At 33.7% G+C, this 16,628-nt stretch overlaps 1 protein-coding gene across 3 annotated transcripts in view; it reads right to left on the bottom strand.

Moving 5' to 3' along the window:
- Positions 1-792: 792 nt before the first annotated feature.
- GLMN (glomulin) overlaps positions 793-16,628 on the bottom strand; it is a 41,988-nt gene continuing 26,152 nt past the window's right edge. For 2 of the 3 annotated variants that reach the window (XM_022553318.2, XM_089919620.1), the window contains 5 exons: positions 15,520-15,626; positions 14,673-14,736; positions 1,927-2,038; positions 1,049-1,131; positions 793-942 (listed from right to left, as the gene is read on the bottom strand). In XM_022553318.2, coding sequence (XP_022409026.1) covers positions 832-942; positions 1,049-1,131; positions 1,927-2,038; positions 14,673-14,736; positions 15,520-15,626 — 477 coding nt within the window. In that variant the 3' untranslated portion in view covers positions 793-831. The remainder of the gene's footprint in view (positions 943-1,048; positions 1,132-1,926; positions 2,039-14,672; positions 14,737-15,519; positions 15,627-16,628) is intronic. The other variant, XR_002641912.2, reaches the window with a different exon arrangement.

Raw genomic sequence — 16,628 nt, 5'->3', positions numbered from 1 at the left:
AAAAAATGCAGTATCTGCAAAATGCAATAAAAAATGAGGTATATAAAAAAAAGTTCAGAAAAAATTGGTACATATATTATAAAACTCAGATGCAGTTTCTTAATGATACAAATTAAGTTGGATGAACAAATATTTAATTGCAAATAAATATACAGCATTTTCTAATTAGCCCCTTAGGTTAAAGGAGAAGTCATATATACTTCTTTATAATACAAGCCAGCCAGTATTTCTAAAATTAATCTTCACAGATGCTTTCACATTGTAACTACTGCTGGAGAGCTGGTGACTGATAGGACTCTGCCCCCTAAGATTCCTGAGGCAGGGAAAAAGAAGGAAATTAAGAGAAGTAGTCAGCTGGTCCAAACTCAAAATTTCTCTCTAAGCTCTCTTAGCTCTTAGTGGTGTGATAGCCAGTTTGATACTAGGAGTTCTAAAATGTAACACAGCATCTAACTGGAACATAAAGTGTATCAGTATTTTTATAAACTCACTACAACTGTATGAATGAATAAAGGCAATTCCAGTACATTTTATGAAGTCATAATATAAAATTATTGATTTGTATTGGATTTTCAATAGTAGTATTTAAATTACACATGGGCATTATTTACCATGTAGATATCTTTTTTTTTTTTTTCATGTAGATATCTTTTTAAAACCAAACAATACTACTGATCCATAATGTGTCATTGCTGAAACGGATAAATGAGAAAAGCTACATTTATTTTCTATCAGTGTGTTTTACAGAAACGCTTTTATAAAGGTATTAAATAAACATAATGGAAAATATAGTATATTTCTAGTTTTTATTTAGGGGATGGAGCTTTCACTTTATCCCATATTTTCCTCAGAGGTAGACTTTGTTTTTATTTCAATGAGTTCTTCTACTCGAGCCAGAACACTTTCAATCAAATCAAATGTGAAAAGAGCTGAATGTAGGACCTGCAATGCCAAGAAAAATTAGTGTTATTAAGGCTGCCTTTAAAGCAAAACAAAGCAAAAAGAAAAGACTTCAGCTGTATGTAGCTTAGGAAAATTTCATATCTACCTTAAGCTGCATTTCAGGAGGCATATTCGGGATCTCTTCTCTACCTACAGTTATAGAACAAAGATCTTTAGACTTCTGGACTTCTGTAAGAGAAAAAAAAAATCGTGTCACACTTAATCATTAAAACAACTCTCAGATTTCAATAATAAATTTATAAGCTACTTTAATCATTTACTAACTTAAAAAATGCCAGTTATTTGTGTAAATTAAGCCTTAGTGTTTAATAGCTCAGGATATGCTAAAATCAAGCTATGAACAAACAAAAATATTAAAATTCTGCAACATGTGAATAAATGTTTAGGTGAATAGTATTTTGGCATGTACAGGATGAATGAAAATTTTAAAACTTTTTTCTTCAATATAAAATCAGAAATATACCTGTCACACTAAAAATGACAAAATTTTTAGTAATGCCTACAGAAATACCACCATAGTTAAATGGAAAAGACCACAAGATTATTATAATAGAATTGCTGACTTTAAAAAGTAATTCCGGATCTAAGATTCTTTTTCATAATTTGTACTGAGTAGAGGGTGAAGTGGGGGATGGACCCCACAATACTAAAGGAAGTACAATGACATCCAAACAGAAATACTTGTGATACAATTAGATTCTTAATCAGACCTTGAGGTTTGAAACCAGAATATGCTTCACTTTGGTTTAAATCTTTGTTAACCCAATTTCAGTGTTAACTGGCATACAGATTTGCCAAGAAACATTTTAATTATAAATAAAATGACTTAGCTATCACAGTTCCCTGTTTGCTCTAAGTTAGACAAGTACAAGATAAAGTTCTTTATTTTGAATATAAATGACAGTTCAAAAAAATATGACTAATTTTTAGACCTAACTGAAAATGAAACTTCACATTACCAACCTTGGCTATTTTTAATTTCTGCTTCATAATGTGCTTTTGACATATTAAGACCTGTATGGAGTGGCTTTAAGAAATTATTCTCAATCTTTTCGAGTTCTGTCCATAATCCAGTCTGTTTGGAAGAATTAATGAAACAATTAGTTATTTGGTTCAAGATGTATTGATTGCCTACTAGTATTAAACATGTGCTGACAGTTGGAGAAACAGAAATGAGTAAGACATGATCCTTGCCTTTCAAGGTAGAGTTGACTGTTTAATAATACATTCATTACTACATCTAGTTATTTTATCTAAATACCAATCAAAACAAAAATGAACTTGTTCATACACTCATTACTGTGCCATTTGGATAGCTCCTGGTTTTGAGATCTGCAACTTAGAAGTTTTATCCATGAGAAAATTATTTGAAAATAATCCACACGGTCTGAGACATCTTTTTTTTTTTATAAACCACCCCACAATGACTCTACCTTATAAGTCCCTTCAACTCTTTATCTTTCAAATGATATTCCTGTCACATATCTAGTTCCAGGGGATTCTTCTCTATTGATGGAAACTTTTCTAACACAAAGCTGATACAGACTTTCTTGGGGACCAATATACATGGAGATTTTACCTACCTAGGACAGCTTAGGGTTATTTTGTCATTTGTATTAGAGGTTTTTATTCCAAGAGCATTTCCTCCTATAGTACTACAGGAAGGGAATCATAAAGTCTTAATTTAAAAAAAAAAAGAAAAGAAGGAAGACAAAGAAAATTCATTGGTATTGCTAAGTTTCCAGGTACTTATTACAAAGGAAAGTATCTTAGGCAAAAAAGGGAAACTTAGGAATCCAATTATCCTTAACTAGAACTGGATCACATGAAAATCTATTTTGTAATGAACTTATTTTGATCCAGGTAGTATATAACATTTAACATATATAGCCCTCCAAAATAAAATCTACACATGTCTGTGTTGAATAATTTATAATTTCACTGTCACATATATCCTTTTAATTTAAGTCTGTCCTTTCTCATTATTCCTATTTTGCTAGGAAAAGTGGAGTTCTTGAGAGGAACTATCAAGAATCCAAAACCTCAAAAATATGCATACTTTTTCACTCAGAATCTATGAACTTAATCTGGGGAAGAATTAAATATGTATGTTATAATGATTCCACTGAAGAGATGTTTATAAAAATATGTTTAAGTAGTGAAAAGTTGTAAGTAATGACAATTTTTCACAACAGGAGCAGGGTAAATTGTATATCCACACAATGGAAGACTACACAGCCGTTAAAATAGTGTTCTTCAATACATATTGGTGAGTGGAAAAAAGGTTACAGCATGACTCATATAATATGATCTTTTTTAAAAAAGAAGTATGTACAGATTTGCTGGTATAAAGCCTAAAAGGGCATACACTATAATGTCAAAAATAAATGGTGAGATTTTGATTATTACTTTTTGCTTATTTATCCTGATTTTTAAACAATGAACCTGTTTTAATTGTATACTTTAAAAAACATTTTTTAATGTTTTTAAACTTCCATTGAAATTGTAAGTTTTCTTGTCCTCACATGGAAACGTGGGTTACGCATTAGTACAGCAGAAACTTCAACCAGTAGTCACACAGGATGTCAAGTATGTTACTCTACCACACGCACCCACTGCTCTCATTTCTCTTACGTTCCTCCCTCTCTCTCCAGCATCTTCTTTACCTTTCTCTATCCCGCCCCCACTTTTTTAAACGTTGTTTCCCTTTACCTCTAAGCTTAAAAGTAGAACCCACTACTACTGGCCAATATCATGGATGGCTCTCAAGGCTACAGAGGTTACTGATGACCCTCTACAGATTAAAACACATTCAGACATAAAGAATATAGAGAAAACACCTTTTTACTCACACCTAGCTTTGTCAAATGTAAACATCCTACCATATTTACTTTACAAAATACATTAGATATGGTTGAAGCCCTCTTTATCCAAGAGAAAGCCATTAACTAAGCTATGTAACATTTTCTAAAACTTGAGGTTTTAGTATTCTTAATTTATACAATATATCACAGTTTTTCATGTTTAAAACTTATACAAATGATATCACAGTGTACATATCCTGCGTTAGCTCCCTTTTGTTCAATCCTGTTTTTAAGGGTTATTTATGTTATAGCTCTAATCCTTTCATTTTAATTGGTATATAGACATCCCATTATACTATACCTTTTATCCTGTTACTAGTTTTTTTAGTACTTCAAACAATGCTCACTGAAATTGCTGCATATGTTTTCCTATTCACATGGAATAAAAGTTTTTCTAGGGTAGCGTTTTTCAAAATATTTTTACCATGGCCCACAGTAAGAAATATAATTTACATCACAACTCACATTTATTTATATAGTTGAAACAAAAGTTTCACAGAATGTCCTTTCTATTTATAACATCAAATATAGCCTGGTCCTTTCCTTTTTATATATTATTTTTTAATGTCTGGTGTATTAAGGTATCATTTACATACAGTAAAATAAACATTTTTTAGCTGTACAGTTCTGAGTTTTGACAAAGATATATAGTTGTATAACCACCACCACTATAGTTAAGTTCCCTTGTTCCCCTTTGTAGTCAGTTTTCTTCCCCCACCCCCAGAGAATCACTGGTCTGATTTTTGTTTATATAATTTTTGCCTTTTCCAGAATGTCATATAAATGGAATCACTACTGTGTAACTCTTTATAGTAGAGTGATATTGTGACTTATAATAAATATATACCGTATTTGGTCTCCATCCTGTTCCTGGCAAAGAGCTCCTAAAACTCTTGAATTTCCTAAGAACAGTAAAACTGTCTTTTGTTATTTATAACAAGCCCTTTCAGCCATGAATATGACTTTTGGAAAGCCCCTAATAAGAATGGGGGCTGGTTGCCAGAGGAATCAACCATGTGATTAAAGGGTTCCAACTTTCAGCTCCTCTCACCACAAACTCCTGGTAGGAGAGAGGGGCTGGAGACTGAGCTCAATCACCAATGGCCAGTGAATTAATGAATCATGCCTATGTAATGAAGCCTCCATAAAAACTCAGAAGGATGGGGTTCAGAGAGCTTCTGGGTTGGTGAACACGTAGAGGTGCTGGGACAGTAGTTTAGGAGAGGGCATGAAAACTCAGCGCTCCTTCCCTCATACCTTGCCTTATGCATCTCTTCCATCTGGCTATTCCTGAATTACATCCTTCTATAATAAACCGGTAATCTAGTAAGTAAAATGTTTTCTTGAAGTTCTGTGAACAGCTTTAGCAAATTAATCGAACCTGAGGAAGGGGTCGTGGGAACCTCTGACGGACAGCCAGTCTGTCAGCAGCACAGATCAATACCTGGGCTTATGATTGGTAACGGAAGGGGGATAATGTTGTGGTCGAGCCCTTAGCCTGTGTAATCTGATGCTATCTCCAGGTAGAGTGTCAGAAGGGGACTGAATTGTAGGACATCTACTTGGTGTCAAAAAAAATTGCTCGCTATGGGAAAATCACTACACATTTGGTGACCAGAAGTATAAGAAATGAAGTGAAATACTGAGAGTAGAGCAGAAACACCGGAATGTTTTTCCTCTACAGGTAGAAACTGACAAAATTATTCTAAAATTCATATGGAGAAGCAAAGGATCTAGAACAGCCAAAAATTTTTTTAAAGAAAAAAGTTGGCAGACTCACACTACTTGAGTGTAAGACTTACTATAAAGCTACAGTAATTAAGATAGTGTGGTACTAGTGAAAGAAGAGACATAGGTCAATGGAACAGAACAGAATACAAAAGTATATACCCACACTTACATGATCAACTGATTTTTGACAAAGGTGCCAAGACAATTCAAGTTAAGTATAGCCTTTTCAACAAATAGAGCTGGAGTTGAAACAAAACCTTAACCCATACTTCTTCACCATATAAAAAATTTACTTGAAGTGGATCATAAACATAAATATAAAATCTAAAACTATAAAACTTCTATTAGAAAATTTGTGACCTTAGGTTAAGCAAAGATTTCTTAGAACCCCAAAAAGCATAAATCATTTAAAAGAACAAAACTGATACACTGGACTTCATCAGAATTTAAAATTTCTGCTCTTTGAAAAATTCTATTAAGATAATGAAAATACAAGCCACAGACTGGAAGAAAATATTTACAAAAACCAAACCTAATAAAGGACTTACATCCAGAATATAGGAAAAAGTTTCCTTTAAAAAAAGTTGGTCTAAGTTGAAAAAATTTTCTTTCACTCCTACTTAGTAATAGAAATTATTTGAAATCTCATTCCCAAAATGATAAATTTAATGTCTTATATTCATTCTTTGGTGTAAATGAATAACTAAGCTTCACTAATTAATTTTCTTCAGCCAACAGGTTTAACCTAACTACTGATTCAGGATTTTTAAAAGGAAATGTATCTTTTATCAAACATTTTTCTTGAATGTTTTAAATTTCTCCTTTATAAAGTAATGATTAAAAGTTTAAAACAGAGAAATGAGATGTAACAATATATCTAATTTTATATTCAGACTGAATTCATTAATAAATTCTATTCAGTAATGTCAGAAACATATATTAGTTAAAGCAATTACATTTAAGCCTTCCTTCTATAACAGTAATGTCTTCTACAACCGACAGATAAGTTTAACATACTGAAATATATAATCATGTCTTCCTGCGGTTTCAGATTTCATTTCTTAGGCATGCCAGAAAATCAGACACATGTCAATTTTGCCACTCAATATTATCTTTGAAAATATCTGCCACATAAGATTGCTTTCCAACTAGAAAAACATGAATATTATTCCTGAGTTCTTATGTCCTACTTAGAACTTTCCATAGGAACAATAAATGAATTTTGATATGATACAAGGGTCATGCTTAGCTCTAATCACTGAAAAAAGTTTCAAGAGTTTGGTTAATCAGTGAACCTTTAAAATTAACAATTTTCACCACTTTTACAAGATATTTATAATATCCAGAGGGATTTCCTTGGATACCAAAGCTTTCCAAAAAAAAAATACACTGACTTCAAACAACTTTGGTAGTGCTTCTGACAATTTAAAAAGATAATTGCCCATAGTTCTGTTACTTGTCATTCCTGTAAAAAATTTTCTACTTTAAGTTTTAATGACCCACAGTGTGTTTCCAATTCAGTAAATGTAGGTAATCTTTAGGTGTATGTAAGGTTGAGCTGAAACAATACAACATCATATTGTTTTGCAAATACCAGATATCAATTTAAGTGTTGCACAATTTATAATAAGTCTCATCAAGAAGCATCATAACCTTTGCATACATGTTTTGCAATATAGATTTGATAAAACATCACATTACCATTAAAACATACTTCTAAATAAATAAATAGACACAAACACTGTATATGCTGGGAAAATAATCTTTCCAGGTCCAAATGAGCCATTTTCTCATTTGCCAAACAACACACAATTATATACGCTGATAATAAGGTTTCTTTTCTACCTCTACAGAGACTAAAAGAATGTTGGTAACTTTTCATCTTTCAAAACATTAGGGGGCCTCATTCACAAGTTCAGCATGTTGTTTCTAGCTGTCTCTAATTTTGAAGGTTTTAAGCTTTCATTTGCAAGAAAAATTATACTTTAGACTATCATTTTCATTGGGTATTTACTTTTGATGAAACTATCTTAAATAGTCTTAGCTTTAAAGTCTTACACTCATTTTCTTTCTTTTTAGAATGTGGCTGAAATTAAGGCTAAGTTTACTAATTATAGAGTCAATACTTTTTTGAATATTGTCACTCTTTAGTTTCAGATACAGTTGAATGTGAACATGGTTCTGTATTTTTCACTTATTTTTGTTATTGTCATGAATTTGAAAAAAATATATCTCCCTCAATAAAAGTTCATTCTGAAAATACAGATTAAAATAATTTGCTTGTAAAACTTCACAATTTTACTGACAGCAGGTACAATTTATTTCCCAATTAACTACATACTGTTACTATAAAGTTAAACTGTACAGTATCATAGCCTTTCTGCTAACTGACCACTAAATACATCATAAGAGATATTGGTAAGCAACATGCATCTTATTCCTAGCCAATCTGTCATATCCCCTCCACTTTCAAACACCGTTCTTTGCAACTGACCACAAAATTTGCTGCAATAACCATAACTCTTACTAAGAATCTGTGCAAGCAACCTGATGTTTCAATTATATTCTATTTCATTTTGTAAAAATTGCCAGTCTGAACCACTAAATTGATTTAATGACTCTAATATGCTTGGTTATGACTGCCAAATTGCCCAAAAAGGATTATCCGCTTTGTTTCATCACTGTGCTGGATCCTAACCTATGCTACCCACCTTTTTTAACATTCGCCATTTTGATGGGTGTGCAGTGGTATCTTACTGCAGTTTTAAGTTACACTTCCATAAACACTAGTGATACTGGGAATCTTGTCTTGTGGTTATTGGCCATTTGGGTTTCCTCTTCTGTGAGCTGCCTTACAATGTGTGTATCCTTTACCTATTTTGCTGATTTGTGGTCTTTTTCTTCTTGCTTTGTAGTTATTTTTTTGATACTAACTATTGGATGGAGAAAAGAAGACATTTTTTTCTCTTTTTGTGGCTTTTTCAATTTGTACACATTTTCTTTTCTTGAATAGGTTTTAGTTTCAATGTTATTATCAATCTACTTTTTTGTGGTTAGTGCTTTTTTACTTAAGAAACCCTTAGGTCACACAGATCTTCTCTTACAATGTGTTCTAAAAATTTCTAAGTCCATTTTCAATGTTATGTCTTTAATCTGTTTGGAATTTTGTTTTGTATATGTGAAATAGGCATCTAACCCCCCCCTTCCCCATACATATGACAAATTACCCAGCATCATCTATTGAAGAGTCCTATTCTTTCCTTCCAATTTGTAATGGCATCTCCATTTCAGACAGGAAGTTCAGTGCAATGGTGTAATTAAGAATGTTAGCTCTTGGAGATTGCCCAAGTCCAAAAACTGGCTCCTTCACTAGCTACGTGACTTTGAGCAAGTTCTACTTACCCTCACTATGCCTCAATTTCCTCATACCTTCCTCATACTAAAAAGTAATACCTTACAGGAGGATTAAATGAGTTAATACGTGCTTAAAGCACAACTTGGCAAATGGTTCTTAATAAATATAAGCTACCATTACCAGCAGCATCATATATATCTATTATATATATTTTCCACAGATATCTATTTTTAGATTCTCTACTGTTTTCTACTAGTCAATCTATCCAGTCCCATGGCAATACTACTCTAAACTACTGTGGCTTTATAATAAATTATGATATCTGGCAAGGCAAGTTCCTGTCCACACACCTTGCTCCTCAAAGGTGCTTGGCCCTTAACTGTTCCATATGAAACTTATAATCAATCATCAAATTCCATTTTAAAAAACTAATGGGTGTTTTGAATTATACTGAATTTTTAGATTAATCTGAGAACTGACAACTTTAAGATACCAAATCTTTCCATCCACATACGTATTCAAATCTCTACTTATATATTTTTTTATATCTCTCTATAAAGTATTATAATTTTCCTCAAAAAGTTTTATACATATTTTTACATGTTTTCCTAAGTATCTCATATTTTTGTTGCAATTAAAATAAAACTATTTTCTGGTTGACTAAGAATTTTTATCACGATTATGTATTGAATGTATCAAATGCTTTTTTTTTTCCTGTAACTATGGATTTCCTCTACTTTAACCTATGAATTATATTACCTTGCATTACTGGAATAAAACCAACTTAGTCCAATGACCTAAAAACATTTTTTTTTGCTAGATCTAGTTTGGTAATATTAGTATCTATATTCATAAGTGAGATGAGCCTGTAACTTTACTTCAGCATACTATCCTAGTCTGTTTTGGTATTAAGGTTATATCTTACTAAACAGATGCATAACATTAAGCACAACTATTCTTTTTCTAGTCTTTTGAACATTTTATATAAGACTTGAGTATCTGTTTCTTGAAATTATGGTAAAAATTATCTGACCTTGTGATTTCTCTTAGTAGATTGTGGCAGTTTTGTTAGATTATTTCTAACAAATTCTATTTTATTGAAGTTTCCAAATTTACTGGTATGTTTTCATGTAATTTTCTTCCTGTTTTTCAATCTGTGCTGTATTTATACTTCCTTTTTAATTAACATATTATGTCTTCATGCATTTTAAAAATCAATCTAAACAAGTATGTATCAGGAATTTTTACAAATCAAATTATATAAGATACCCAGCTGATTTTGATTAGGACCATATGCTGAGAAACAATAATCTAGAATGGCCCTGTCCAATGCCAAGGAGGCACTGAATTTTTAATTAAACATTTAAAAAAAAAAAATTTAAATAGTCACATGTGGCTACTGTCTATTGGACAGTGTAACACTAGGAGGTCTTTATTAAGACTTTAGTTGTTCTTAATGGCAATAATTTAATACACAGCCCATAATCTAAAACTTATAATAAGGTAATAAAATGTGCCAAAATTAGGCTAAAGAAAATTTGTGCACATTCTGTTCAGCATAATTCCACAAATTTTTCATGTGATGAACAACAGTAATATTTTTAGAAGCATGTAGGAGTGAAGAAGCTATGGAAATAAGAATATTTTCTCTCTCCTACATTAAGATTACTAGATCTTTAAAAAAAAAAAAACACTACGAAGAAAATCATCTTTTTTTTTTTTTTGCGGTACACGGGCCTCTCATTGCAGAGCACAGGCTCCGGACACACAGGCTCAGCGGCCATGGCTCACGGGCCCAGCAGCTCCGCGGCATGTGGGATCCTCCCGGACCCGGGCACAAACCCGCGTCCCCTGCATCGGCAGGCGGACTCTCAACCACTGCACCACCAGGGAAGCCCAGAAAATCATCTTAACATTTGTTTTATCTTCAGTGTCTGGAAAGTAACAAGATGTTAAAAAATAGTACTAAGGATAAAAATTTGCAATGCTTACTTTAAAATTTTATACCCAAGTAACTCACTGGTGGAGTAGTTCTGAGATCTTTTCAGTTCTAGAGCTTAACTATACATTTCAAATTTCACTGCAGCCTGTCTCACGAAAGAGAGAACGCAGTTTTATACCACAGTGAAATGTATTGCCAGAGCAGACAGGGACCTTGCAAAGGACATAGCCAACCATGATAATGAAGAAATAAAAAGAAGGAAATGAATAAGACCCAGTTTTCCCTTTTCTAATTTGTGTATCACTTCTTATTTATGAAGTAATATTGTAGAACTTCTATCACTTGTAATGTTAAGGAATGTGCATAATCTTAAGTCATTTGGATCTGCAAATAACACACAAGGGATATGTTTTAATCTTGGAGAAAGAAACAATTTAAATGAGAACGTAAAATGTGGATTATATAGAACTATAAGTATGTGCTTGTATGCCAGATATTTGTTGTGTTTTCCTAAATGAAAAGCATATATGCATACATTACATAATTCAATTTTTAAAAATTCCTGATACATACTTCTGGCCTTTACAATCTTAAATTGCTTCCCTTGACCCTGCTCCCATTCTACATATTACAATCACAAATTATTTAGGAAAAGAATAGGTAAGCAGGTGGACAGGAAAGGATATGAGCAGATGGGACAGAAGGTGAGGGATAAATTATTATGGCCTATGTATTAGAATAAATTACTATAATTAAACAATTAACACTTACTTAAAGATACCTAACAAATAGTAGGGAACACTAGGTCTAAAAATTAAGTTGGTTTTATCAGTACAGATAGATGGAGGTTCAAGGTCCAAGAAGTTCTGTCAAACTGAAGTGTGGGAGAAAGTGCCTTCAACTTATGCAAAGAGATAAAGAGATATGAAATAGTAAGGTAAGGAGGGGAATGATTTATGAAAAGAATAAGTTAGTTGACAGTAACCCAATATAGCAGGGAAAGAAGTGATTATTCAATTATGAATCATTTTTTGTATTTTAATGATTCTGTTCTTATTTAATTTTTCTATACACCTTTCTGATTGCTTTTCAGCTTTTCATCTGACTAGTTACCACCTCAGCACACTTAACTGCTCAAAAATAGGTACTGGTAGGAATCCTTTTGAATAAAACTACCCACAATTCAGCATCACTAGAGTATCATTTTGTTTCTCCTTTAATCACAATTTCTAAAACTCAGAAGGCTCTTATTTTTTGATTAACCACAGCAGACAGATTTGCCTCTCATTTATATACATGACCTACTGTGACTGCACTTGGAAGAAATGCTTCCATGATGAACAAGCTGCCTCAAAGATGTTAGGTTGCCATCTTGGACTGAGTTTTTGGCCAATTTCCTTGGTATGATAATCCTTACAGTAACTTGCATGGCAATACTATGGAATATTTGATCCCTAAGAAAAAATTTTAAAAACCATTAAATAAGAAAGCAGGGGCTTCCCTGGTGGCGCAGTGGTTGAGAGTCCTCCTGCCGAGGCAGGGGACACGGGTTCGTGCCCCGGTCTGGGAAGATCCCACATGCCGCGGAGCGGCTAGGCCCGTGAGCCGTGACTGCGCGTCCGGAGCCTGTGCTCCGCAACGGGAGAGGCCACAACAGTGAGAGGCCCGCGTACCGCCAAAAAAAAAAAAAAAAAAAAAAAAAAGAAAGCAATCTTATAAGCTGGCTGTATCCTTTTCTTCACTGTACAATGTTCAAGCCAAATAAATGTGAGGCATTATCTGTGGATATCATAGTAGACATTGCACAATGCTAAAACTGCTTTGCCTTCCCTCTCTAGGCAGAGGCCCGTTTGCTGCCCCTGTAGTACACTGTGCTCACTCTTAATCAAAAAGGTTCAAAAAGATTCTTTTTCGTCCTGTCAGGCAAATCAGATCATTTCTAGGTATGGCCTCATCCTGATGAAAGTAAAAACTCATACCATACTCTAAGGACATCTTCCTGAAGCCTCAGGGCTTCCACTGCCACTGAATTTACTTGTTATCTTTCTCTTTTTATCACAAAAAGGGAGTCAGGATTTAGTTTGTGATTCAAAGATTCTGGTCACTGCCTGGGGTCATAGCTATTTCTGCCACTTACTAGGTATATGCCCTTGTGCAAGTTAAAGATCCTTCCTGTGCTAACACTGTCTATGAAAAATAAAAACTAAAGAGCACTTATAGCATAGTGAAGAATAAATGATAGGGCTTCCCTGGTGGCGCAGTGGTTGAGAGTCCGCCTGCCGATGCAGGGGACATGGGTTCGTGCCCCAGTCCAGGAAGATCCCATATGCCGCGGAGAGGCTGGGCCCGTGACAACGGGAGAGGCCACAACAGTGAGAGGCCCGAGTACTGCCAGGGGTGGGTGGGGGTCTAAGCATTTGTTAAACCTCAGTGAATGTACAATTAAAATTTGGGCATTTCATTTTATGTAAACTTAACTCAAAGAAAAACTATAGACAAATATTTAACTCTTCTTAATGAAATACATGCTGAAATATTTACGGTAAAGTATGCTGATGTTTGCAGTTTACCTTGAAATGCATCAAAAAATAAGAGACTAATGGATGGATAGAGGGTGGAGAGATGGATAAGTGATAAAAGCAGAGTAAAATGTTAACAGTAGAATCTTGGTGGTGGGTAAATCAGTGATCGCTGTAAAATTCTTTCAACTTGGCTTTATGTTTGAGGGAAGGAAACTACTACTTTTTCCATAAACTTTTGATCCCAAATTATGATTTACTTAAATTAAAAAAGAAAAAACAACCCTCTGGCATTCTTATATAAAAATCAATTACTTGCATTTCATTTATTGCTTTCTAAAAAGTTTAACCATGCGTGTAATCCAGGTAGTTACAGTTAATAAGATGACACATACACAAAAAGCAACTATTAGAATAAAGTAGGTAGAGACTTCCCTGGTGGCACAGTGGTTAAGAATCGGCCTGCCAATGCAGGGGACACGGGTTCGAACCCTGGTCCAGGAAGATCCCACATGCCACGGAGCAACTAAGCCCATGCACCACAACTACTGAGCCTGCACTCTAGAGCCCGAGAGCCACAACTACTGAAGCCCGAGCACCTACAGCCTGTGCTCCACAACAAGAGAAGCCTGCCTGCCCACTCTCCGCAATTAGAGAAAGCCTAAGTGCAGCAACGAAGACCAAATGCAGCCAAAAAAAAAAAGAATAGAGTAGGTAGAAAGAGAAGATAAAAAGCAAATGTAATTTTACTGTATGATAAATCTCCCTCAAATAGTTTTCTATTTATTGAATACCTCTCTCTAATGGTGCACTATTTTAAAAAATTTCAACTGCCTACACATTATTCAAAAGGTGCTGTTAATGGATTTAGTGCTGAAAATGCTTCAATTTGTCATTTCTGATGAGGGGATATCAAACGATCAGATGATTTTATTTTATATAGCTCAGACTTAAATCATGAGCAATAGATGGCGGTTAATGAACAAGATACGCAAATACATGTTGAGTTTCAAAAGGTTAGTTAAGTTAGGAGCTGCAACTTATCTACCTAACAAGGTTAAGCAATGTTTATAGCAAGAGAGCAGAGGTACAACAGGAAAAGAAAAGGGAAAGCTGGATGTGGGGTGGTAAGCGCTCCTGGGAATTAACTTCAAGTTGAAAGAATAATTGTTGGCACTTGTTGGAGCTTTACAGCTGGGTAAAATATTAATAATTATGGCTTAAGTAGGTATTGATAAGAAAATACAAAACGCTCCTTATGCATTTGAATAATAGTTTTTTTCAAAAAATTCACTTACTTGATTGTCATTTTCATTATCTTTGATAACCAAATACCTCAGTAAGTTTAATGAAGCCATTATCCTGTTAATTAAAAATATATAATTTGTTACATACAGTACAGTTTCATATAATCAACAATTTCAATGAATAAAGGTAAGTTAAAACCTTGGGTATAATTCCACAATTACGTTTGCCATTAGAAGCTTCTCCCTTTAAAATACCTTATCAGCAAATGACGAGGTGGCCAAGTGGTTGAGGCGATGGACTGCTAAAATATCTTATCACACATCTCACCCCCTTAACATAACGTATTACTTTTGTTCTCCAAGTTCACAAAATATAATTGTGAAAATTACTATTCGTTTTTCCCCCAAGGGAGACTTGTAATCTTTAATGTTCGAGAGTAGTCTTTTGTTTCCTGAATTTTAAGATTCCTTTGAAAAATGCTTACAACCGTTTCTCAACGTTCATTCGAGTATACTGAAAGTAAAATTACATGTTGTATATGAAAAAAATAGATGTATGTCTTCGAAATAAAATCCAAACGTATAAGCCTTTTATAAGTTATATACACGAAATTCTTAGTGTTTAGTCACCAGTGCTATAGTCCCAAATCTCTATGAGCTAGGTACATCAAAGGTACAAAATCATACTGTTAGTCATAGTTCTGGAAAGGAGAATTTTTGATTGTTTTTATATAATATCTAATTACTTAAATATGAAAATCTTTATGTAATTTGATGAACTAACCATTGATTATAAAATCACAGAAAAATACGTTTTATTTTCGTTTAGGTTCCCAAAGCAGGAGTTTCACATTTTATTCTGAATTTACTACGTGAACCTTAGTAATGGTCACCTCACCTATCTGAGTTTTGCAGTAGATCTGTTTCAGCACCCTCTGGGAGAAAAAGTACCAAATCTAGAAGGGAAATCAGCTGCGGTCCTGTAAACCATTTGTTATATGTTCTCTGAGAAGCAAAAGAAAAATTGAGAAAGGCTTTAAATAATAGGTTGTTAGATATATGTGTTTTTCTAATACCTTGATACTACAAAAATAAGCTATTACACATTTAAAATATGTATTTTTAACTTTAATTTCCATTCTTTCATTCACTATTTCTGGACACCTAGTACAAACTCTGCTAGTTTGAAAGCACTGGTGTGCTCTTTCTCTGTTCTCTATATGGAATTACTGAGTATTCACAAATAGACTTCAGTTTCCATTAACATTTCACAAGTATACAGCAAAACAAAAAAGTCATATTATCAGTTTTAAAAATTAATACAATTTAAATCTATAGTTAACAAATTTCAAAATCCAGGTTTTTAAAAAAGAGTAGAAATGGAGAAAAAAATATACCGGCATACCTCATTTTACTGCACTTCCCTTTACTGCATTTTTTACATATTGAAGGTTTATGGCAACTCTGTGTCAAGCAACTCTATCAGCACCATTTTTCCAACAGCATTTACTCACTTCACATCTGTGTCACATTTTGATAATTCTCAAAATTTTCAAACTTTCATTAATATATATTTGTCATGGTGATCTGTGATCAGTGATCTCTGATGTTACAATCGTTAACTCCTTTGGGGCACCATGAACCACGCTCATATAAGACGATGAACTTAATCAAAACGTGCTGTGTGTGTGTTCCAACTGCTCCAATGACTGGCCATTCCCCCATCTCTCTCCTTCTCCTCGGGCCTCCCTATTCCCTGAGACACAACAATATTGAAATTAGGCCAATTAATAACCCCACAAAGTATTCAAGTGAAAGGAAGAGTCATGTATGTCTCATTTATCAAAAGCTAGAAATGATTAAGCTTAGTGAGGAAGCATGTCGAAGGCCGAGATAGGCCTCTTGTGCCAAACAGTTAAGCCAAGTTGTGAAGGCAAAGGAAAAGTTCTTGAAGGAAATTAAAAGTGCTGCTCCAGTGAACACATGAATGATAAGAAAGTGAAACAG

Source organism: Delphinapterus leucas, chromosome 1 (genome assembly GCF_059928025.1).
Source record: "Delphinapterus leucas isolate spDelLeu-1000000601 "Yukka" chromosome 1, BTC_Dleu_Yukka2, whole genome shotgun sequence".
NCBI lineage: Eukaryota > Metazoa > Chordata > Mammalia > Artiodactyla > Monodontidae > Delphinapterus > Delphinapterus leucas.
The sequence above is the reverse complement of the archived record's forward strand: the minus strand, read 5'-3'. Positions and strand labels throughout refer to the sequence as shown.